This window comes from Brachycentrus maculatus, unplaced genomic scaffold, assembly GCF_059751285.1.
Source record: "Brachycentrus maculatus isolate JH-2025_06_01 unplaced genomic scaffold, ASM5975128v1 h1tg000272l, whole genome shotgun sequence".
Taxonomy (NCBI): Eukaryota; Metazoa; Arthropoda; class Insecta; order Trichoptera; family Brachycentridae; genus Brachycentrus; species Brachycentrus maculatus.
Genome location: NW_028281023.1, coordinates 204160 through 226904, shown reverse-complemented (window position 1 = coordinate 226904; position 22745 = coordinate 204160). Strand labels below are relative to the sequence as shown.

General features: G+C 33.9%; 1 protein-coding gene across 5 annotated transcripts in view; it reads right to left on the bottom strand.

Moving 5' to 3' along the window:
- Mrtf (Myocardin-related transcription factor) overlaps window positions 1-22745 on the bottom strand; it is a 103653-nt gene that overhangs the window by 6320 nt on the left and 74588 nt on the right. For 4 of the 5 annotated variants that reach the window (XM_088266613.1, XM_088266614.1, XM_088266612.1 and 1 more), the window contains 3 exons: window positions 11388-11672; window positions 6338-6403; window positions 90-226 (listed from right to left, as the gene is read on the bottom strand). In XM_088266613.1, coding sequence (XP_088122739.1) covers window positions 90-226; window positions 6338-6403; window positions 11388-11562 — 378 coding nt within the window. In that variant the 5' untranslated portion in view covers window positions 11563-11672. Of the gene's footprint in view, window positions 1-89; window positions 227-6337; window positions 6404-11387; window positions 11673-22392; window positions 22413-22745 lie in introns of those variants that run through there. The other variant, XM_088266615.1, reaches the window with a different exon arrangement.

The following is a 22745-nucleotide window of genomic DNA, read 5'->3' as shown; positions in this document are numbered from 1 at the left end:
AACACAAATAAAAGAAATACTTCAATAATATCTGGAGAACCAAATCAAAAGGAGAGGATTATTTTGCACATTACAGAAAATAAAAATACCTGTTGTTCTAATATGTGCCGCCTTTCCAACTCTTGTCTATCCGGCCTTTTCTGGATCTTGGCCTTCAGCAAGTCTCCAGTCTTGGCTCTTTCCAGTTGCTTCCTCTGTTCGTGGAAGGCCGGAGGAGTCTTCAAAGCTGGAAAGAAAACGAAATATCTGTTGATTGAGGATCACAAATAACGTAAAAATTAAACAGTTGTTTTGTTTATTCCACTCAGATTTTTATTGTAACATAAAAGGGTCTAAAAAAGTTGTCACTATCTCATAATTCAATTTATTTCAAATAACAAATATTTTTTTTATAAATTTACTAGGTAGTTAAATTTTAATAGACATTATCTGGTATCCAATTAGTACATGCTACTTTTTTATGTTTTACTAATGTAGTGTAGAATTATGACACTTACGTAATCGTTTAATTTACTATCATTTTTACAACGATGTTTTGACTAATGAAATATAAAATAATTTTGAATCCTCCCCTCCTACATTAAGATTCCTGAATGTGAAAATGCAAGAAGCTACATTCAAGATTTAGAAATATATGCTATTACAACTTGTTCAATCCCACACCAGCACAAACTGTTGCCCGGCAAAAAGAGCACATTCCTATGTACAATTAAAAATAGAGTCGTTATTTTGTAACAGTACTACAATGTGAAATATTATGAAATCAACACAGAGTAGCATGTTTAAATTCACTAAAATAATTTCATGATTTTTCTGATTCTTATATTATTTTCTATCCTGCATTTTATTTACATGTCCCCATATTTATTGCAGATTCCATTTCATACATTTCACTCTACATTTTCTTAACACATTTTAGATGGGTGTTTTTTACGCTCGTGGACAGCTGGCGACGGGATTTGATAATTATGTACATATAGACCTTAACAAAGAGATTCGTGTATATTATTTATTCATATAAAAACATCCGATAATACCTTCTTTTCTGCCTTTGAAATGAGGCCAGCGCAGAAGGTATAAAATACTCTTCTTGTCCTTAAGCATCAATCGACCAAACGAGAAGAAATACCTTTCCGTCCGAAATGTGTAAATAAATATTGATACCATTCTTACTGACTGAGTATATAACATCCTATATGTCAGATTAGTGGCTAATTTGTAGTCAACATTATCTTCAATACCTATAGTAAAACTAATATAACTAACAGCATATGTGAAGGCTGTGGAACACAAATCTAATAACAAAGTCAGCAACAGCTGGTCTTACAAAGATATGGAACAATCAGCGTATAACGAGAAAAAGGAAAACCCTTCCAATGGAAATGTCTAGTATTCGCCATCCATGTGTGGAGTGGAAAGATAGACTGAATTCATACTGGACATGTTGCGCTACAATTCTATTTGCTTCTAAATTTGTATTGCCTAATTTGCAGTATTTTTATTAACTTAGCTGTAATGGAGACAATTTATCTGCATGTTCCTTAAACTAATGCAAAGCAAATCTACCAATGGAGATGCCGGTTGGTATGGCAACTGCCTCGCCAAACCGCATATTTCTCCTCTCTAAAAACTAACAAGACCCACATACCTCTTGACTTGCAGGACTTAGCGGTAATCGAAAGGCTTTTCAAGAATAGAATATACTAAGAATGTAAATGGTCACCTTTGCCAAAATTAAATCTAACGATATATAAATTGAAGAAACGTAATGTTAAAACTAACATATCATGTCTCTATGTTCTGGTACTCTTGCGAGTAACAACATATCATGTCTCTATGTTCTGGTACTCTTGCGAGTAACAACATATCATGTCTCTATGTTCTGGTACTCTTGCGAGTAACAACAGAGTTATTATGCAATATTAATTTATTTCAAACAAAAAATAATTAACTTTCAAACGGTGCGTAACATTTGCAAGTTCCTAGAGTGGCGCCCGCAACAGAATAATTGACAGACATGTAACGGGTGATATTTGGCAGTCGTCATATTATTGGCGACGAGCTACTGGCAGATGCCAAATGCCAACGACGATGACAGAAAAATGAACACAAAAGCATTTAGTGGAAAATTGTCGGGGAAAAGATTGACACAATTACAGACTGATTGCTATCATGAGGTTAAACAAGTAAACACACACACGCGGACATTTTTAAAGAAAACATGACACAACAAAAAAATTTAGCTTAAAAAAATATCTAAGTGTCAAATATATTTAAATAATTTTAAATTTAAATACATATTTTTAATGAAAAAAAAATAATAATAATAATATATTAAATGTATGTTTATATTTACATATATATGGATCTCTTTTAGAGATGGCGGATATTCCAAATACATCTACATTAGAATTATGATTTTATATAATTTGTCCAGACTTCTGATTTTGAGGGATTTGCAATACACTGGAAGAGTGCGAGGGGAGGCCGGGGCGGGGGCGGGGAGGGGGGTCGGAAAGTAGTGAGTCCGGGCAGTAAACAACATTCCACCAAGACGCCCACACCACTGTAGAGTGACCACACAATCAACATTTTCGGTTGGTTGGAAGATATTGCTTTTTAGCAATAAGCCTGCCAATGTACTTATTTATTTTCTGTACATGAAGTTTAAATAAATAAAACATCATTTTGTTCGAGACTTAATGTATTCATTCACAATAAGATATTCGAGGCTAAAACACAATTATCTTAGCTACGGCGAAGGATTGAATTGGCCTTGAAAACTAAATGATCGATTTTTATGATATATATTTTGAACAGCTTAAATTAGAATTAAAAACTCGTTACAATAAAATATAAAAAAATCCGAAATATGTAAATATTTATATTTTAGAAAAAAATCGTGTTTTGGGCTGATTTTCGTGTTTAAGAAATAAATAAACTTAGTACTATTTTTTGAAATTCTGTTTCATAATTTGCGATTTTTTCAAACAAAATAAAAAAATTAGCAACTATGCGCAATTAAAAAACCACTATTTTCGATATTTATTATCGTGCATTCATTTGGAATCCTTTCTTATCCGGAACAGTTTTATTTTATTTTTTTTTTTAAACAAATTAAATATATATTTTTTAAATCTGCCAACAATACAGCGTGGTCACCCTACCTTTCTCGCGAGCGTCAAGTACGCGCAAGGCGTCCCGGCGACAAAAGCTCCAGCGCCGAGACGCCGAGAGGATTGCGCAATACGGCAATCGTCTACCTACTCCGAGCCGGTCGGGAAATGGAAGCGCGACTTCTGATTACTCGATTCATATTAAAGATGTTTTCATATTTTCAACTCATATTTACTCTTCGCTCTAACCTTATTCGCGCAAAAGTCGTCTGAAAATCGACATTTAAATCTAGGAAGATAATAAAACACATAAAATATGACACTTTGTGCACAAATACTGGATTTAACGCTTCGACGAACTGTCAAAAATTATGTTTAAAAAATATTTTTAAAATGTTTTTAAAATATTGCCATTAAAATTGACATAAACCAAACAATGACTCCGTTTGTGACATGACAGACGAATAATTAAGAAGTCAAAATGAAACCCGCTTTGTCAGATTCGTAAATCGTTTGACATATTGACATTTGACATTTGCGAGAAAACAATATTATTTTTCCCTTTAAGAAATCAGATTAAATAATAGTCTGGGAAATTATTCGGTAGAGCTGAGACGTATGCGACAAAATGAAGAATGAGACTCGGATAAACGACTCGGTAGTAAAATTTTACGCTCCAAGTAATAAATCCTGTGTTGCCCAACCGTCAAAAGGGAGAATTAAATGTATTGTGGGAAACGTGGATGTTACGTGCGTAGAGGCGCGTCGGGGCGCTTCTTGGCCGGAAATGTTACGAAATCGGGCGCTCGGCTCTATGGCCACTCTGAATAAACAGGGACATTTTTCAAGCGAGCAGCATCCATTTCGCGTTACCAACACTTGGCGAAATAAACACAATATGCAACATTTTCGTAAACTGGAGCTAAAACAAAAAGTCTCTTAAATTACGACTAATGTTACGCAGGTAAAACGACAAAAGAATCGGTTAATTCGATTTTTTTGTTGTTGTTGTTAGCATACTTAAAATAGTTGTTAATTCGCAAATTTAGTGAAGCGTACATTTACTATTTTGAAAACATTTTTAGCGAATAATTTTTTTGTTTAACTCGACTGCACATTGCACAATATACGAAAATATGTCAGCTAATCTAGTTTTTTTCTTTCATTATTAAACTAATAATTCCCGAGTACGCTAGTCTTATATTTAAGAGGACAGCATTCACACGAATGTGGCAACAAAGTGTTAAAATATTATTTTTTGTAAATTCTCTCGTTTGTGGAGCACTCTGTCCAGAACTTTAAACATAAATAGCGTATAGACATGTTGTTTGCCTTCCCTTTTAAATGCCCCACATAGCTTCTTATCTTCCTCTTCCGACATTCCCTTCCATTTCCCTTCTACCGTTGTAGTGATATGGTCGTCTTTCCCCGGGATATTTCTATCGTCTTTCTTGTTCCGCTTTCTAATATGCACGATGAAGTATTTCTGATTTAGAAATTGTAACTTCTTAAAACCTCTTTCTTAGTCTGTCGCTCTTACCATATGATTGATTTTCAAGCTAATATTGTCGTCGTTACGTTTATTTTTCTAAAAAGCATATGCATTTATTATAAAAACAAATAGAATTATATTTAATAATTCAACCTTTGCACCAGCAATGAACAGCAGGAGTAAAATAATAAACGCAAGCATAAAACGAATTTAACGGTGAGAGGCGGATGCCTGCGCGTTTCATGCGAGATGACGGTATATCGCGTCTTGTGGTAATGCCCTTCATCCGGAGCTCTTCCGCTCACCACATCAGCATCCCTTAAATATATTCCACTGCTATATCCACGAATCCGAAGCGCAGGACTCAGCATTCCATACAATCGCGTTAACACTGCGTCCATCCGTTACGGTGCCCTATGCACCTATTGCGATCAAATATATGAATCAAGTTATGTAAAATGGATCTAGCTACGCATATTTTAGTAACCTTCAATCGACTGTAGATATTATACTAGCAATACTATAGCATGACTAATACTATAGATAAAAGAGTATGACATTGACAATCAAATCATTCATTAGTTTTAAGATTAGTATAAATGCATAATATCATATTTTTCTATGTCTACAAAAATAGGTAAATACTTTTTGTAATTAATAGACTTGGCGATTATTTTGTAGAACTCCATTTTAATTTATAAAAAAAATTATTGACATGAAAAAAAATTAGAAAATGTATCTATGAAATAAATCAATAATAAAATAATAATATATATGAATTTTTTCATAAAATATAAACTTAATATAAGCTTATAAAATTTAATATAAAGTTTGAAAAAGTAAGCGAATGTCCAGTGTGTGACGAGCCTTAGTGGCAACATAAAGTTTTCCGTCGCTTCCAGAAATAAACGCGAAAACATTCGTAAGTGTTGAAATAAATTAGAGCACATTTGAAAATCCCCGGACGTTATATTATTGAACTGAAAGACAATTTTTTATTACCCACCACGGAAAGCTCACGGGGAGATGCGAGTACGCGCACATTCACGGCCGGCGCGCCGGCGGAAGGTCGGGCGAGATGTTAATCTGCAGGATTTACGAGCATCGCAACATTCAGGGGTGCGCCAACAGTTCATTCATTACACGAGTGCACGAGGGATATCGCCTGTCTGCCTATCTGCCTATCTGCGTGTCACTCAACAAATCAACCCTACAAATTTCACATCGACGAAATCGATCTTTTAAGGGGATATTCGTAAACACAGAATTCATTCCACCGGAGAGTTCACATGTTTGTTCACGCTCGATTTGTTTAAAGAATGTATATGTTTATATATATATATATATATATATATATAATATATATATATATATATATATATATATATATATATATATATATATATATATATATATATATATATATATATATATATATATATATATATATAATTTGTTTTGACCTAAGATATAAGTCTCTCTGACCTTATCGTATTCCTCCTTCCGCGGTCGCCATTTAATATGTGGCTTAGTATAAACAAAAAGTCAAATCGAGCCTTTATTGCGTGTATTATGTATTGGTCCTAATGGTGCGTTGAGTAAAACAACGTACAACGTTTTTCACAATTCTTAAGAATTGTGAAAAACGTTGTATGTTGTTTCGAAATTCTCATTCTTAAGAAAGATGCTTTATAATGTCGATTCAAATAAACAAAAAAAAGGTACTTACGAGGCATGATGCCCTGAGCGACAAGCTGGTTCAAAGGCCTCCTGAGCATCAGCTTCACTTTCAAAGCTGAAAAAACAAAACACACATTAGAAAAATTATGTCAATTTTCATTTTATTTATTGAAAATTCTTGTATACAATAAATTTTCGCGCTTATTGCTGTGAAGCAATATCTTCCAACTAATAAAAAACCAGTGCACTCCCCAAGATTTTTATCCTATATAGCAACTCGAAACAAGTTAGCAGATAGTGCTCGTGCAAATGAGTGAAAACGAAAGAAGAAAAAAAAATATAAGGAGTTCTAACATGAATGGTAAATTTATTACAATTTTGCTTATTTATGAAATTGAATATAACGACAAACAAAGAAAACATGGAATAGGATATGGTAAGGAGGTGAGGGGAGGGAGTGGAGAATTTATTGTTGGATATTTTGGTTTTATGCAAGTACTTTTTTAATTGATGAAACTGAATGCTAATTAATGTAAATGCACTTTTGAAACTAGTATTCCATCGAATAAAAAAAGAGAGACACGACGAGCCAATAGATAGAACTTACACACTCTTAAGTTTTCGAACTATTGCATTTTTCGTTTTTGCAACTACTATGACTAAATGCCAAATAAACTAAATAAGTTAAGTTTGAAGTTTATTTCAATAGAATATCAACAAAGCAAAACATTGTTATGGTTTTGCTCATGTAAATATATCGAATGTCATCAAAGATAACGTAATCGTATCGTTTTTGGAATAGTAAAAAGGATTAGATAAAAATACGTATCTTTATGATCCGAGTTCATATCACTCGAAACTCAAGGTAACAAACACTCCGGTAGGCGTTTGTAGGCGTTTGAAAATGCGACAAAACATCTACCCAAAGGTGACGATTTTTCCGAACTGCATAGGAGTGAAAAAGACCACTCAAAAACAAGAAGAAACTTTTTTAAAGGCACGAATAAAGGTTGAAACCATACAAAGTTTTAAAAAATAAAAGTTTTACAAATGATAAAGATTAAAAGATATTAATATAATATTACAAACATTAATCCTTCATCGTGCCTCATAGATGGCGGTCGAACTTTTTACTTATTTAATTTTACGAGTAAATATTGTTGAAACTGCTATTGTATCTACAGCAAAAATATTTTCAAGAGTAGGTAAGTTTTTCAGAGATATAATCGCTTTAAATTATCATTTTCCCTATGGATAAATTATTGTGCGTAAAATGTTTAGCATTTTTAACCATTGCTTTATTTGCACATGAATATGTAAAAAGAGAAATAAGAAAAATAGTATTGTCAATAAATTATTGTATGCAGGGAATTGTATGATTCATTTAGTCGTGTTTTCATTAATCGTAAGAAATCGAAAATATTTTTAAATGTTATATTTAAAAAATATATATGCAAAACTCACATCGGTGGATATCGAGGGAAAACATGATAACTTAAAATCACTATTTATTTTCTTTTGAAATGTCAAAGGGGGCGCTAGCGTCGCGCGCGGAATCCAAGCATGGTGCAGGAGGCGCTAGCGTCGCCCGCGTAATCCCAACATGGCGGCCAGCCGTCAGCTGTTTTCCTTGGCACATGGCCGCCGAAATTTCGTTTTTTTCGAGTCTGGACTCGGCTGCTCGGCTCGGAGCAACGAACGAATGGCGTGCGGATCGTAGCACCGGCTGCCAGTATCGCCGACACCGCGCAAAGTCACCGAGATAATTAGTAAAGCGCATTCGTATCGGCTAATCAAATCCGATATACATTATTCTACTAGATATGGAAGATACGGCATGCCGTCGCTCTATTTCTGGCAACACGTAAGTCACGTTTTCACAACTTCGCAGGCGTACAAAATAAACAATGCGTAAAGTGAACTGCGAGATTAACCACTATTTACAGGAAGTGGAACAATTAAAAATAAGATAATTATAAACATAGCATCATTTTTTAAAATGATTCTTTAAGTATATGTGTATTTTTAATATTTCGTATGCTGATTAATATGTAAGCATTGTGATGAGCATTCGATTAGAATGCATTTTTATGGAGGATAAGAGGAGAAAAGGAGGACAAGCAGTCAATAAAGATGATTAATGCATACATACAGAGAAATTAGTAACGAAAATTTGATTTTGTAAGCTACCAAAACGAGTAATACGTAACATATTCATTGTAAATTTGCAATATTAACTCAGGAAAGAAGCAATTTTGTAAAATTAAGAAGAAAGACTGGAAAACAAATCGCTCACTCCTTTCAAGAACGTCATAAATCAAAAAACTTGATTTTTCAGGAGAACGTTTTTAAAGTTTAAAAATATAATACAATGTATTAAAAATAAATATCAAGCCACTTATAGAACTTTTTACTGTGCAACAGATCTTTTTGGTAAAACCTGAAGGTTTTTTTCTCCATTTGAAAAATATTAATTATATTTTTTTTTTTAAATTAAACAATACCTTTTCTTCAAAATGCAAAAATAACACTTTCTGCCCTGTAGCGGGTAAATATTAAGTTAAAAATATGCCGCTTTTGCTGGGATATAGTACATTTTCTGGGCATTCCGAAAACACGCACAACTGAAAATTGACGATTTTTGATTTATGACGTTCTTGAAAGGAGTGAGCGAAATGTGATGTATGTCTAGTCGTATCCCCGTATTGGTGTCCGAGTCAGAATTTCCGGGTTCTAATCTACTCAGCACAATTCGATTTTAAATAATGAGCCACTTGGGCTCACGAACATAGTATGAAATACAAATATTTGTGTATATAATAAAAAACAAATATATTTATATTTTTTTAGCATAAAATAAAAATACATATGGTGCTAGAAACAATCAGACAATATTACCTAAATGTCGTAAAATATTGAAAAAGTTAAAATTTAAAAACAAAATAAATATTTAAAAGCCAATAGATAAAATATGATTGTGTTATGAGGTTACGTTAATATTTTTCATATCTATAATGCACTATCAAGATAACATCGCAACAATCCAATTAAGCGCCCCTTGTGCCTAATTGTATGCGACTAAGAAAAGATAAAAATAGATTAACAATGTTTTTTTTTTAAATGAAGGTCGTAAAAATGAAAAAATATCTTACACTCTTTCATGTTTGGCCGTAATGATACGACAATTTGTATTTCTTCCAACACTTTTTATTTTTAAACATCTAACCCTATTTCTATCCATTTGGCAGACAAAACAATCATCGCGTCAAATATTCCACTATTTATGTATCGACTCGGAATAAATGATTACACTAACAAATTTCAACATTAAAACAATTTTAAAAAACACACAAGACGGTCGTGTTTAATCACATTAAATGAAATTGATCGCTAGTTGAAACTAAATAAAGTGTTGACGTTTCGCGTCATTTTGCCGTCGAACACATTTACTGACTAGGAGGACCAGAGCACTGCGGAGTCCCGGAGCCTCGGGGACGGAAGTCAGCGCCACCAGAAGACATAATAAATGATGAATTCATCAATAACGAAGCGCATTGACATGCACGTCGCACGAGCGGCTAGCGGTCCACCTGTCGGACGTGTCGGAAGCGGTCGGAAGCGGTCGGAAGCGCGGAAAAGCGACAGGAGCACGCGTGTGATTATTGCAAATCCGACACTTTACAAATACGTTATTTCAATCTACACATGTGCACGAAAAATGAACACGAAATAAGTAGTTGATTTGAGTTGAATGTGATTTATTTTTAAATCGTATCTTATTTTTAAGCGATATTTTCAATGTTTCGTTCAATATACAACGAAAAAGTTGGCTGGAAAATTGCGAATTATCTAAAATTGTTTCGAATTCCTATTTTATCAGTATTTCAATACTAAACTAAGTAGAGTAAACAATTTTTTACACGCCACTAGCTTTGATGCTACTGATGTTTATATGTGAATATTATTTTATATTAGACACATATTGAAATAAAGAGTATGAATGACATAAATATGTCGAGAAAATACCGTCAGTATTGCATCGCTGTTTTTATCGGAATGTGTCTTCTAGGTAAGTTAACTACATGACCCTATTTGTGCCTTTGAATTTCGGATGTTTTGCATAAATTCCGATCGCGTAACATATATTTTTAATAATTAAATATGTGTCGATTTTTGATTCTTACTAACGCCGAAAACATATTATTTTATCGTATGCGTGCAAAATATACAAAAGTGACAATTTCACTACAGATCACAATTTCACTATAATAATAATCCAGGATTCGGACCTTACATACAAATGAAAGAGTTTCTGCTTAATAAAAAGCTTCACTCATCCCACCAGAGATGTCTCTAGTGAAATTCTAATATATCCAAAATAGGAATACCCGCCAGCCTTCCATGCGAGGGAAGGGACGCTGGACATCTTCCATGACGTGGCAAGTTTTTATAATTACATCTGTTCATGGTTAGATATGACTGATTCAAGATTGCAACATTAAGAAAACAAAACGACACTGAGACGCTATTGCAATCAATAATATTGTTGGCTCTTCGTTAGGATTTAGCTCTTTAGGACGATTCGTTTCTCTATATACCGATTCATTTAAGCCTTTTGAGTAATCGAGTGCGACGTGTGTTCGAGATTTAATGGACTCAGCACTATTATGAAAAAGGAGCGATAATCAATCAACCATTCCGCTTCACTCTTACTCAACGATGAGCAGTGACCGGCGCAACAAAGTAAAGCTCGAGAACAGCCAACGCATATTATTTAGCGTCCCGAACAGCACGTGGGGGCTCGTGCAGCGGTGCATGGTGGAGGCGATCGCCAGTCAGCGGTTAGCGCGCCTGACAAACGGAAAATATCGCGCATCTTGCCAAAATGACTCAGTTCATTAGTCAAACGCGCCAACGGGCCGCGCTGGTACCGCGTACTGTGGCAACACCGGTTGCTCGACATTTCTGGCTTACTCTCGTCTAACAGAATAATCGCGTTCTTGAGAATACGCTTCTTCGCACTCTGAATCGACTTACGTTTATCGCGTAACAAACAAAAAGGTAAATATTAGAATATAGAGGGTGTATACAACACTCACACTCTTTGTTTTTATCCATGGCCTGCTGCAGCGGGCTGGCGTCCACCGTCGCCTTGGGCGGCGAGGGCCGCTCGCCCCGCGGCGGCGGGGGCGGCGGCGGCGGGGGCGGCGGGGGGGCGGCCCCCGCGGCGGCCCCGCCGGCCCCGGCCGCGGCCCCGGGCCCGGCCCCGCCCATGGCGCCCGCCCCGAACCACTCGGGGTAGATGGCGCTCAGGGTCTGCACGAGGTCCTCGTCTAGCGTCACGCGCCACGATCCACCCTCCGGGCCGGAGCTGTGCGTCGACTCTGCAACCAAACGACAACGTTACATCAACAAAACATTGCAAAAATCTCTTATTCCTCTTCTTCTTACGCTTATCCGCACATCGAGCTTAGATAAGTACTAATATTTCATATAAAATAATCAATTAGAAAACCCAACTCTTTGAAAACTGTCATTATACTTGAGAATAATATAACAATAGAAAACATGTAAAATTAATTTTTTTTTGGACGCAACGATAATAATACGCTGATTAATTCTCCAAAAGGTATAATCAATTTCTAAACGATGCGGATAGCGAGTTATGAAATCCTGTACCCGTTGACAATAAAAAAGAACAAGTACGAAATACTAATAGTGTGGGAGGCGCAGGTAACGGCGCCCACTGCAAGGTATTACATTACGCCTACATCGGACGGAACTCCGGATGTGAACTGCGGATTCGCCAACATCATTTTAAAATCTTCAATTCAAAAATAATAATAAAAAATAAAGAACCAGAGTAAGCCCAGTAGGTAAAGAAATTGAAGACGTAAGGTGTGAAGAGATTGCTTCACGTGTTCATATATTTGCATTCTACAATATTCATCCATAATTTTGTAATAATTTCGTTACGTTCCCACAATTTGAGAATAATATACTTTTGATGTATCGGCATATTTTATATTAAAAAAATCGATGAACAGATTCAGGCCCAGTATTCGATAAGTCGCAATTATATATGTTTTTTAAATCCAGGTAACATTTTACGTAATAGATTTTATCTTAAAACATCGGTTTTGTATTGAAAAAATAAGTTTTTCTTCAAAATAATTATACTGTTTTGAAAAAAAGAGTTATTGAAAGGCAAGCATTTTTTTAAAATATTTTAAAAACATATTTCAAATACGTTAAAATGACGTTAAAAACATGTTCTATGTTAAAAAATAAACACTGTCATAAGTGCTGTTCTTAGAAAAAGAGACACGTATTTCCATGCGTCAATAAGTTGTTAAAATTCTGAGATGGACAGAATGAGAGGAAGCTATATAAAATGTTAATGTCTTGTGGTGTCTTAGAAATACGCCTGCGCTATAGATGAACGCGACAAAGAGATAAGACATTGTCTTCTACCGATACGGAGAGTTGGCAATCCGTACATGCGATGTTATGCGAATAATTTGCATTCAATTACAGGTCAGAACTTAACACCAACATTCATTACACATAATATATTTTTATGCTTACGAGGGGGGGATGAGGTTTTGTAATAACTCATATTAAAACTTATTAAACCACTCCAGAGCATATACCATATTCATTCCAATTTAAATAATAACCAGACGACCGTATATAGACCAGCATCACCTCCCGCCATCTGCAGTTGATTACCCACAATGATGAATGTACCGGGAGCTCAACAAGCTGCTCTCCAGCGTGACCATCGCTCAGGGAGGGGTCCTGCCCAACATCTTGGCCATGCTCCAGCCATGAAGACCGAGAAGAAGGCGCAATAATACGGTGGCTCCACTTTTCCCCTTCAGACTCAGCTTTGACAATATTTTTCTTTATAATATATTTTTATCTATCATTATTAATTTCGTATCATAATCTACATGTGTATAAGTGCCATTGGTTTTTTTTACGAAAATGGCGCTATATAAATTATCCAAAACTATTATTATTTTTATAAAAAGTATTATTAAAATTTAAAAAAATTATTATTAGTCGGGAAAGCGACGATTTTGTATGATTCTAGAATAATAAGCTTCGATTTAACATCTATGTATCATAGCAATTGAAACGATCAATAAACTTGTCAATGCACCTACCATGTCTTCGAGTAAAGAAATAATAAACGTTATATACATTTCTGAGAACGGGGACTGCATCGCGCTAGAATCATTTCAGTGTATCAAATGTCTAGCCTTGGTGACGTACATATGGCAGCACGCAACACCGGGTACAAAGACACCACAGGTATCTGGTATCTGGTATCTGCTATATAATATCGGTTCTGCCTTCCCACACAACATTTTCATCTAGAAACTAGAGAGCCTATACTCGAGTGCTCGAACTTGCACATTGACAAATATATTTAAACGAAATAGGGCACTGCCACAAAAGATGTATTGGCATTCCCCGAGGAAAAATATTGTCGCCGTACCGTTATTATTAGAAAAACTATTTCGATAAAAATTATAAAACAAAGGTTATATGATTATTTAAGTTCAAAAACTACACATAATAAAATTGACAAAAAAACATTCGTTTATAATAGTAAATATCTGAAGGCATTGGCAGTACCTGGTAATATTTACTATGGATCACAAATTAATCGGCGATTAATCTGTGATCATGGTTAAAATCATGAATGTACCTGAATTTTTCACAAAAAAAAAACAAATCAATATTTATTCTTTTAAATTATCATAAAAGCGAGATAGACAAACAAAACGATTGTTGGTGTAAGTTTATTTTCTTTAATTGATGTTTTTAATCGATTGTTGATTATGTTGTAAAAAAAACTCCCTTTTTCAAATCATTCCGTTTTTTATTCTCTTCATAAACAATTCTAGGCTTCTCATTTTTTTTAAACGGTAGGGCAAGCCGCTTAGTCGACCTGATTTTAAAATAATCAAATTGGCGAAATTAATATTCAGTTATTATACGAGTTTCATCAAAATAAAGATTAAAATGATATGGCACATTATCGATAACTAACCGTACCTAATTTAATCAAAATGGAATCACCCGTGTTATTGAAACAAATAGGTAGTTCGCTCTTTTTAATTTTATGATATCCTTATCCCGAGACGGAAAGCATGTTGGTACTGTCATAGTAACAAAAATATTTTCACATTATTTAGCTGTATTGACGTCCATTCGTCAGCATTTATACGATACTTTTTAATTCCGCATTATTAAATGCACAAATCAACTCAAGAATAGGAGCTCAGCAAAAAGTACGGATGATGAGTCTTTTAACGTATTATCATAGATACATCGCGTCACCGTCGCGTTTTAGATTCATACCCATGAAGAACATTACAATTAATAATGTAACATTATTACATAGGAAGATTACACGAGAACTTGAATGAACATATATTTCGATAATTCAAGTGAAAAAATAAAATCATGTCACTGCCAGTAGACCTTCAACTATAAAATAAAACGAGAAAAACAAAAATGTCCTGGATAAAAGACATTTGGTGTTTACTTTACAACTAATGGCGTGTGAAAGGTTGATATTGGATATCGGCACTTATTTGCGTAGCTTGCCGAAAAAGAAAAAAAAGAGTTTCTACAACGGCTTATAGGTACATTTGGAAAAAATATTTTCTTTTTGGGTAGTGATAAATTTAGGAAAAAGAGCAAAAAAAGGCTTAAATAGAAACTAAATAAATTATAAATATGTAGTTTAAAATTATCGCAAGTCTAAAAGATATTTCAAGGTGAAATTTCAAATCGTCTGCGTCCAGCGAGTAACCACTATTTTCCCCGAGGGCCTAATACATAATACCGTGTTATATAAGCTTGTTGATGTTTTCCTTTTCCTCGGTTTTCTTTCCCGCATGGCAGTAATCTCTTACACCCTGAGCTCCTTCCTTTACGTTATCTGTATCCCTTCAAACGTATTCTAAAGAATCTGTAGGTCATGACTGTTCACGTTGTCTTTATTTAATTTATAATCGAACTACCCCGCGTCGATTCGATATGGTGCTTTATGCACCATATGGGCGCGGATAAAGCTTAAGACAGAAAAAGCGCGTTTCAATTTTTTCCATGCAAAACACATTATATTTTCAATATCTGTAAATAATTTAATGATATTTTCAATTATCATTTATATTCGTTAATCTCTAGTATAAAGAAGTTACCTTAATATTATATTTAATTAGTAAACAAACGAAAAACAAAAATATTGCATTTACGATGATCTTTGAACTACGAATGAAATATACGGAATACAAATGAAGGTTGTGTGTAGATGTTAATATTAAATAATATTGAATTAATTTGGAGCTCGGCAGTTGGTCGTGTTTGTCAGTTGAAACCGGAATAAGAACTTGACAGTGTGGGTCTTCGACACCCATACACCTTTTTATGCATTGACGATTCAACGTACAAATATTCACGTAGGTCACGTCATGTTACATTATTCATAATTTGTTTACAATAGTCTCTGGTATGTTTTATTATTGAGTAGTATCTTAGTTCTACAAAATATTGGTAAAAGAGTGACACTGCTGTAACTATCAACATAAATAATGATACACGAAAAATATAAAATACAGCACGTAGATTGGCAATAGGACGATTAGAACGAAAATAATCGATTTTATTCATTGGTCCATTCATTTAATACTTATTCTGTTTGTAATCGAAATTAACATTAGAAGTAACATTTTACTAAAGATGTCCTCGAAACACTCTTGTAATATACATTAGCAGTGTCCAAAATACACGAGTAAGTATGACTACAGGTGTGCAACCACGACTGCACTAACTAATGCTGTTATTTTTCTTTAATCTACTTATTATTTCTCCTCCATTTCCTTTCGTACATGGCAGAAATATCCTTCACCATGACATCCCACACTTACGTCGTCTATGTCCCATTAAATATATTTCACTCCTAGTTCCAAAAATTCTGGAGAGCAGAACTGATCACCTTGCCTACTAACAATTGGCAATCTAATTAACACCATCGGGTAACCAATGCAACATTGGAACGTTTAAGGGCCAGGAGAATTAATTGATCTATTTTATTATTGAATTTATGTAAATAATCGAAAAAGTCATTTGATTAATAAGTTGATTAATTATTACATCGTCAAAAATCACTCGCCTAATCACATCATTCATAATTTTATTTTATAATAAGTATGTTACACATGGTCCATGCTACTAAACATTTGGGAATGAAAATTGTATTACTTTGCTGCCAGTTTTCAAAATGAGATTTAAAAATAAAACAAGATGATACAATAAAAATAGCTTGGAAAAAAACATGTCTAGAAAATGTATGTGTACGTGCGTGCGCGTGTGTTTGTATGCGTTGTTTTTTTTTCATTGAGCTACAATGATGGAATTACAAAAAAGAGACAATTCGTTACGTCCTTTCAGAAACAAGATTATTCCAATATCCATTTCCGAAAGTTTCCGTTCGTTTTCCGGGAAAATTCGATATCCGGGGATAATTCCATTTCCGGCACGGGAAAGCATTTTGGCGAAAAGGTGAAGGATCCCAGGCCTTAAGCTTACTTCACGCGAATGATAGACGGAGGAATTCAGAGCGATACCTACCTATCTGCCGCAGATGCTGACTAAATACAAAATATTATGATCGATATGTTTGATAACATTTAGGGGCTTTGATCTCAAACCTAACACATAATAAACACAGCATTAACGCGAATACAAAAACGAAACGTATTTTAACGTGTTCGATTAATACTTTCCCATGCTTTTTTTGCAATTGTAATAAATAGGAAGAATCTAATGCGGTCAAGGATACCAGTTACGTAACGCACCCAAATTTATATTGAATTAAAACGGTTACATACTGTACGAGTACTACGGTCTCTATTGAAATACGCGAGCTCATTCAGTGACAGTGTTCATTGAAACGAATAAACTGTATATAGATACGAATTTAGCTAAACGTATTACTTACTTTCTTAAGCTATGGTTACATTACTACGATTTAAATAGTAAGAAACCAAATGAATGGATGAAAACGCACGTTTTTACCACGTAGTGTACGCAACTTTATTTTTAACGACTTTTTTAGACATTATACAACCGATTGTTGATCCATAATATCAGGAAATAATGTTATTGAATATTTATTTATTACGGAAAGGAAATAAAGTAAAAATTATCCAAACTATGTAGTTGTAATTAATTTCATTAACCGGCGATCGATTCTGAAGTCTTTTGAGAATCGGTTACACCGGTTACACGGAATCACCGGTTAATGAAATTAATTACAAAAACAGGTACAATTTTTACGTCATTGCGTAAGTCTGTTACGGTGTCCCATATGCAGTTTCAAAATGTGGTTATGTCATGTAAACAAAAAATACTTGCCAACAATAGGCAAAACAAAACAATAGATTCGCTTCTAAAGCGTAATGGGAGCATTTTCTATATAAACATAAACATTTGAAACATATCGACAATACCATTGTAAAATAGTTCACAAAAGACACGGCCTATCGTTTCATACCATATACTCGTAAACTTGGTCTATTTACAGAAGATAAAAAAGTCAAGAACACTAAAAAGACTTAAAACGGTAGAAAACTATAAACACGTGGCATATACTTATGCATAATTGATAAAAGGGTACAATTTTGATCAAATTTTTATTTGTAAAAACTAAGATTGGTAAGTAATAATGGTGTGGTGATTAACTTGAGTAAAGTCCGAAACCACGTACAATTGAAACAGTTTCTGTTTAATAAAAAGCTTCTTTTATCTCACAATAGATGTCTCTAGTAAAGTTTTAGTGATTCAAGCACAACGTTTCGAAATTGGATCATATATATATATATATATATATATATATATATATATATATATATATATATATATATATATATATATATATATATATATATATATATATATACATATATATATATACATATATATATATACATATATATATATATATATATATATATATATGTATATATATATATATGTATATATATATATATATATATATATATATATATATATATATATATATATATATACATATATATATATACATATATATATATATATATATATATATATATATATATATATATATATATATGTATATATATATATGTATATATATATATATATATATATATATATATATATATATATATATATATATATATATATATATATATATATATATATATATATATATATATATATATATATATATATATATATATATATATATATATATATATATATATATATATATAGAACTTCCAAGAATTTGAGAAGTGTGGTTGTCAATCATGGGTAGAATTAGTGAATGTTACACGTGTGTAAAGTGATCACTTAAACCAGCCTATGACGGTTGTAAGCCCCGTAAAAGCCCAGACTTCCATATTCTTCTTCATCTTTGTGGAGATGTCAAAAAATAACTTCAGTAGAGCTATTATTTAAGCTGACGGTAATCTCAAAGTAAGATTCACGTATTCTTGACAATGCGTCCAATAAACAAAACTCGGCGTTGCCATAATTGACAGAATACGTTAGCGACCATCAAAATATTATTAAAATGCGAACCGTATGATTCACAAATACGCGAGTTAAATCGCTACGCGTACTCGTACGTCTCGCTCGCTAACCGACCTATGGCCGATGTTCTGGTTCCCATCACGGGTGAAGCAAGGATACTTGATGGATTGATTGATCCACAGGTACACACGGACGCAGATCAAAAGCGGACCAAAAGGTCAAATGGGAGGAAAATAATTTGTTTCTACAAAATATATTATTATAAGGATGACAAGCGACGATTGGAAAATATGAATTCGGAGAAAGTGGAAAAAACTCCTCGTGAAATTAATCACGGCCGGCCTATTTTTGCGACTGCAGTTCGAGTAAAAATATCAAAGGAAATAAATCATCGAGGATATTACAGAACTTTAAGGAAAACTGAGTTATAAAGTCGAGTTTTTTTTATTATTTAAATTGACATATTAATTTCGAATAAAATCCGTGAAATAAAATATTAATTAAATAATATGTTTTTTAAATAAGGCAATCGCTAACCAGAAACATATAATACAAATTTTATATTTGAATATATGCAAATGAAGTCTAAAGACTAATTAAGACTAAAATGCTGTAAATAATCAGGCATATAGTATTGGATAAAAGTAATGAGTTGTGAATAATATGGAGAAATCGAACCCAGAACATCAGAAATGAAGATTATGACACTACCATAATACGGAATTGCACGTAACTTACGCATTTTTTTTCTTTTGGATATCTTTAGCCATTAAAAACACCATAATAGATGTGATACCGTAAAAAGATAATGCATTTACTACGTTGCTTAGATAACTTTACTTTAAATTTAACGACTTTGCGATTTTAAAATTGGTTGTCAATCAGTATTGTCTGGAAGTTAATGACACCGAAAAGGACATATGTTTTTGCCGAATAGAAGTAATGTTAATGTTGTCTACACTGCAAAGTTAACTTTTTATCTCCCGTACGTACACGTGCTCCCATCCCAGAACAAGAATTACAAATTAGAGGACTGGAAGTAATTTTTCAAATATTGAATCGACCGTTGTGTGTTATCGCCATAAAGTACGTAGAATGCGTGAAACAAAATTGAAATCGATGAATAAGTATTAGTACTGGTAACGGATCGTTGCACTTAACTCGTAATTTGTGCGTGGGAAAATGCGAATCTAAATAATTGCATTTGATCAAATAAAACCGCTTACTATATTATACAAAGCAGGGACATGTGTTATTTTATTTTGTTATTGAAATACCTCAGTAAAATTGGCAAAGGAAACAAAAAAAGGCTATCATCTAGTCTTTATGTAATTTCAGGTCAACTTCATTATTGATGCAGTTGTTGCAGTGCTCTATGCATTAGTGAGTGAGGTGAGAGTGAAACGAAGATAAATCTAATTGTTTGGCGACAATCTGACAATACTACAACTACAAAATGATTTTTTACTGAGTACCTATAAAAATACATTAAACAGCACGAAGCGCCCGGCGCTTTGTGCTCGAAAGAAGCGAAAAAAGGCAGAATGTTTTGATTAGTCGATTTATGACCCATTTGAATACTGGCGCTATATCATTCTGTTTACGGTACGAGCCATTAGTTTTGACAATATCGTCTACATGATCCATTACTCATTGTTATAGAACATAAACACGATTGTTATAACTAACCACTAGTTTTATAATTAACCATTGTTATAATCCCCACTACATGTACCACTATAAATTAGTAAATATTGGGAATAAAGCCGCATAAGTATAAACGAACCCGTTAAAATACATTTTGAATAACTATTTTTCGTTATTATTATTTTTGTCCCGATTTCAACGCATTAAGTGGTTACACCAGCCTGAGATTAAAAAAAATTGTTTCAGCATTTCGAAATGCAGACGTAGGATTTTTTTGATTGGGTGCCATGTTCAAAAGTTACAAATTTTATAAACCATACATTTTTAATTCTACAATTGAAACAAAACCTTATTGTCTTCATCAACCAATAAGTATTAACCTCTCTAAATAAAAATTAAATTTTTTTTTTCATTATTTCAGACAATGCCATACAGAGAAATTTTGCCCACCGTCAGCGAGGGTTTTCAAAAAAGCGTCCTATTTAAAGGCGGAGACTGACCGGAGCATTTCGTCGTAACGTAACATGTTGCGATGCGAGCATTCAGGCAGTCAGTACAGCGAGCCGAGCTGCTTGCCGCTCGTTCAGAATGCTCTATCCGAAGTCGGATGCAATTTTAGGTTAGTACAGGGTTGCCAATCCGTGGGAAATTCCCCAAACTGCGGGGAATTGGTGGGAATTGGCACTATATTTTTTTTCTTCATTTGGAGTAAGCAGTAATTTATTAAAATCGCAGAACCAATAATCACGTCTTCCTCGTCCGACATTTTAACTACAGTCCGAATGCAATGTTGCAAAGATTCATACAGATTTTGGGTTATTGATTCAGATTTTCAGATTTTTTGGTGTGACATATGGCAACACTGAGCACAAGGCCACTAGCGAGCACTGATCGCGGTCAGTTAGCAATGCCGTAACGTCATAACGTAACATGCTCGCCGCGAGCGATGTTACGATGTTTTGTTACGACGAAATGCTCCGGTCAGTCTCTCCTTAATAGCTCATCATTTCATTTTTTTACAATTTTCATTTTATTGTTTTTCAAATTATTTATGTAATTAGATGGCAATGTGTAAAATAAAAAAAATTAAAACAAAATCGTTTTGGTTAATAGCTACGTCACAATTTATTTTAATTTTTATGCCTATTTTCTAGAGCGCCAGGATAGTATAACCCTTTACATGATAATTTGAAGTGTAGACGGCATGATGTAAAAACTCTTATTGACAAACTGTGAGACGTTGTGGACTACTAAGTTCGAATACCGTTAATTGCTAGAGCGCCAGGATAGTATAACCCTTTACATGATAATTTGAAGTGTAGACGGCATGATGTAAAAACTCTTATTGACAAACTGTGAGACGTTGTGGACTACTAAGTTCGAATACCGTTAATTGCTAGAGCGCCAGGATAGTATAACCCTTTACATGATAATTTGAAGTGTAGACGGCATGATGTAAAAACTCTTATTGACAAACTGTGAGACGTTGTGGACTACTAAGTTCGAATACCGTTAATTGCTAGAGCGCCAGGATAGTATAACCCTTTACATGATAATTTGAAGTGTAGACGGCATGATGTAAAAACTCTTATTGACAAACTGTGAGACGTTGTGGACTACTAAGTTCGAATACCGTTAATTGCACATTTTGGAATTGGTCCTTCGTAAGCTCTTTTATTTTAACTTATGTCTTTAAAGAACTAAATTTACGCAGGTTTCATGACATAACTCCTAACATCGAGACATACGCAGATGTCATCGATCAGAAACATCGATCAGAATAAAATTTTAAAATCCATAACGAAAAGTAACGAAATAAAAAATGTATAAAGAAGTTGCGATAATCATACTTACAAGTTATTGTATTGAAGCGATGTGATGATAATATTTGTTTGACAGGGCGGAAGCAATATCGGGAGGCAGGTGTGCGGTCCACGGTACACTGTCACAATGTCACTCGGAAATATTATTTCTTTAGCGGGAATAAAACTACGCAGACTAGTCGGGCTCGAACGCGCGTAAACTGGGTCCAGTCGGTGTTCAAAATAGCTCTACACACTTCTAGAGGCTCTATTATTATTATTATTTATGAATGTATACTAGAGTCACAGCGAGCGATGATAAATGACATACATAGGGCGCAGATAGAGAAGCCCAAAAGAACCATAAGTTGTGCAGTAAAATATAATAAACGAAAATAAGTCAAT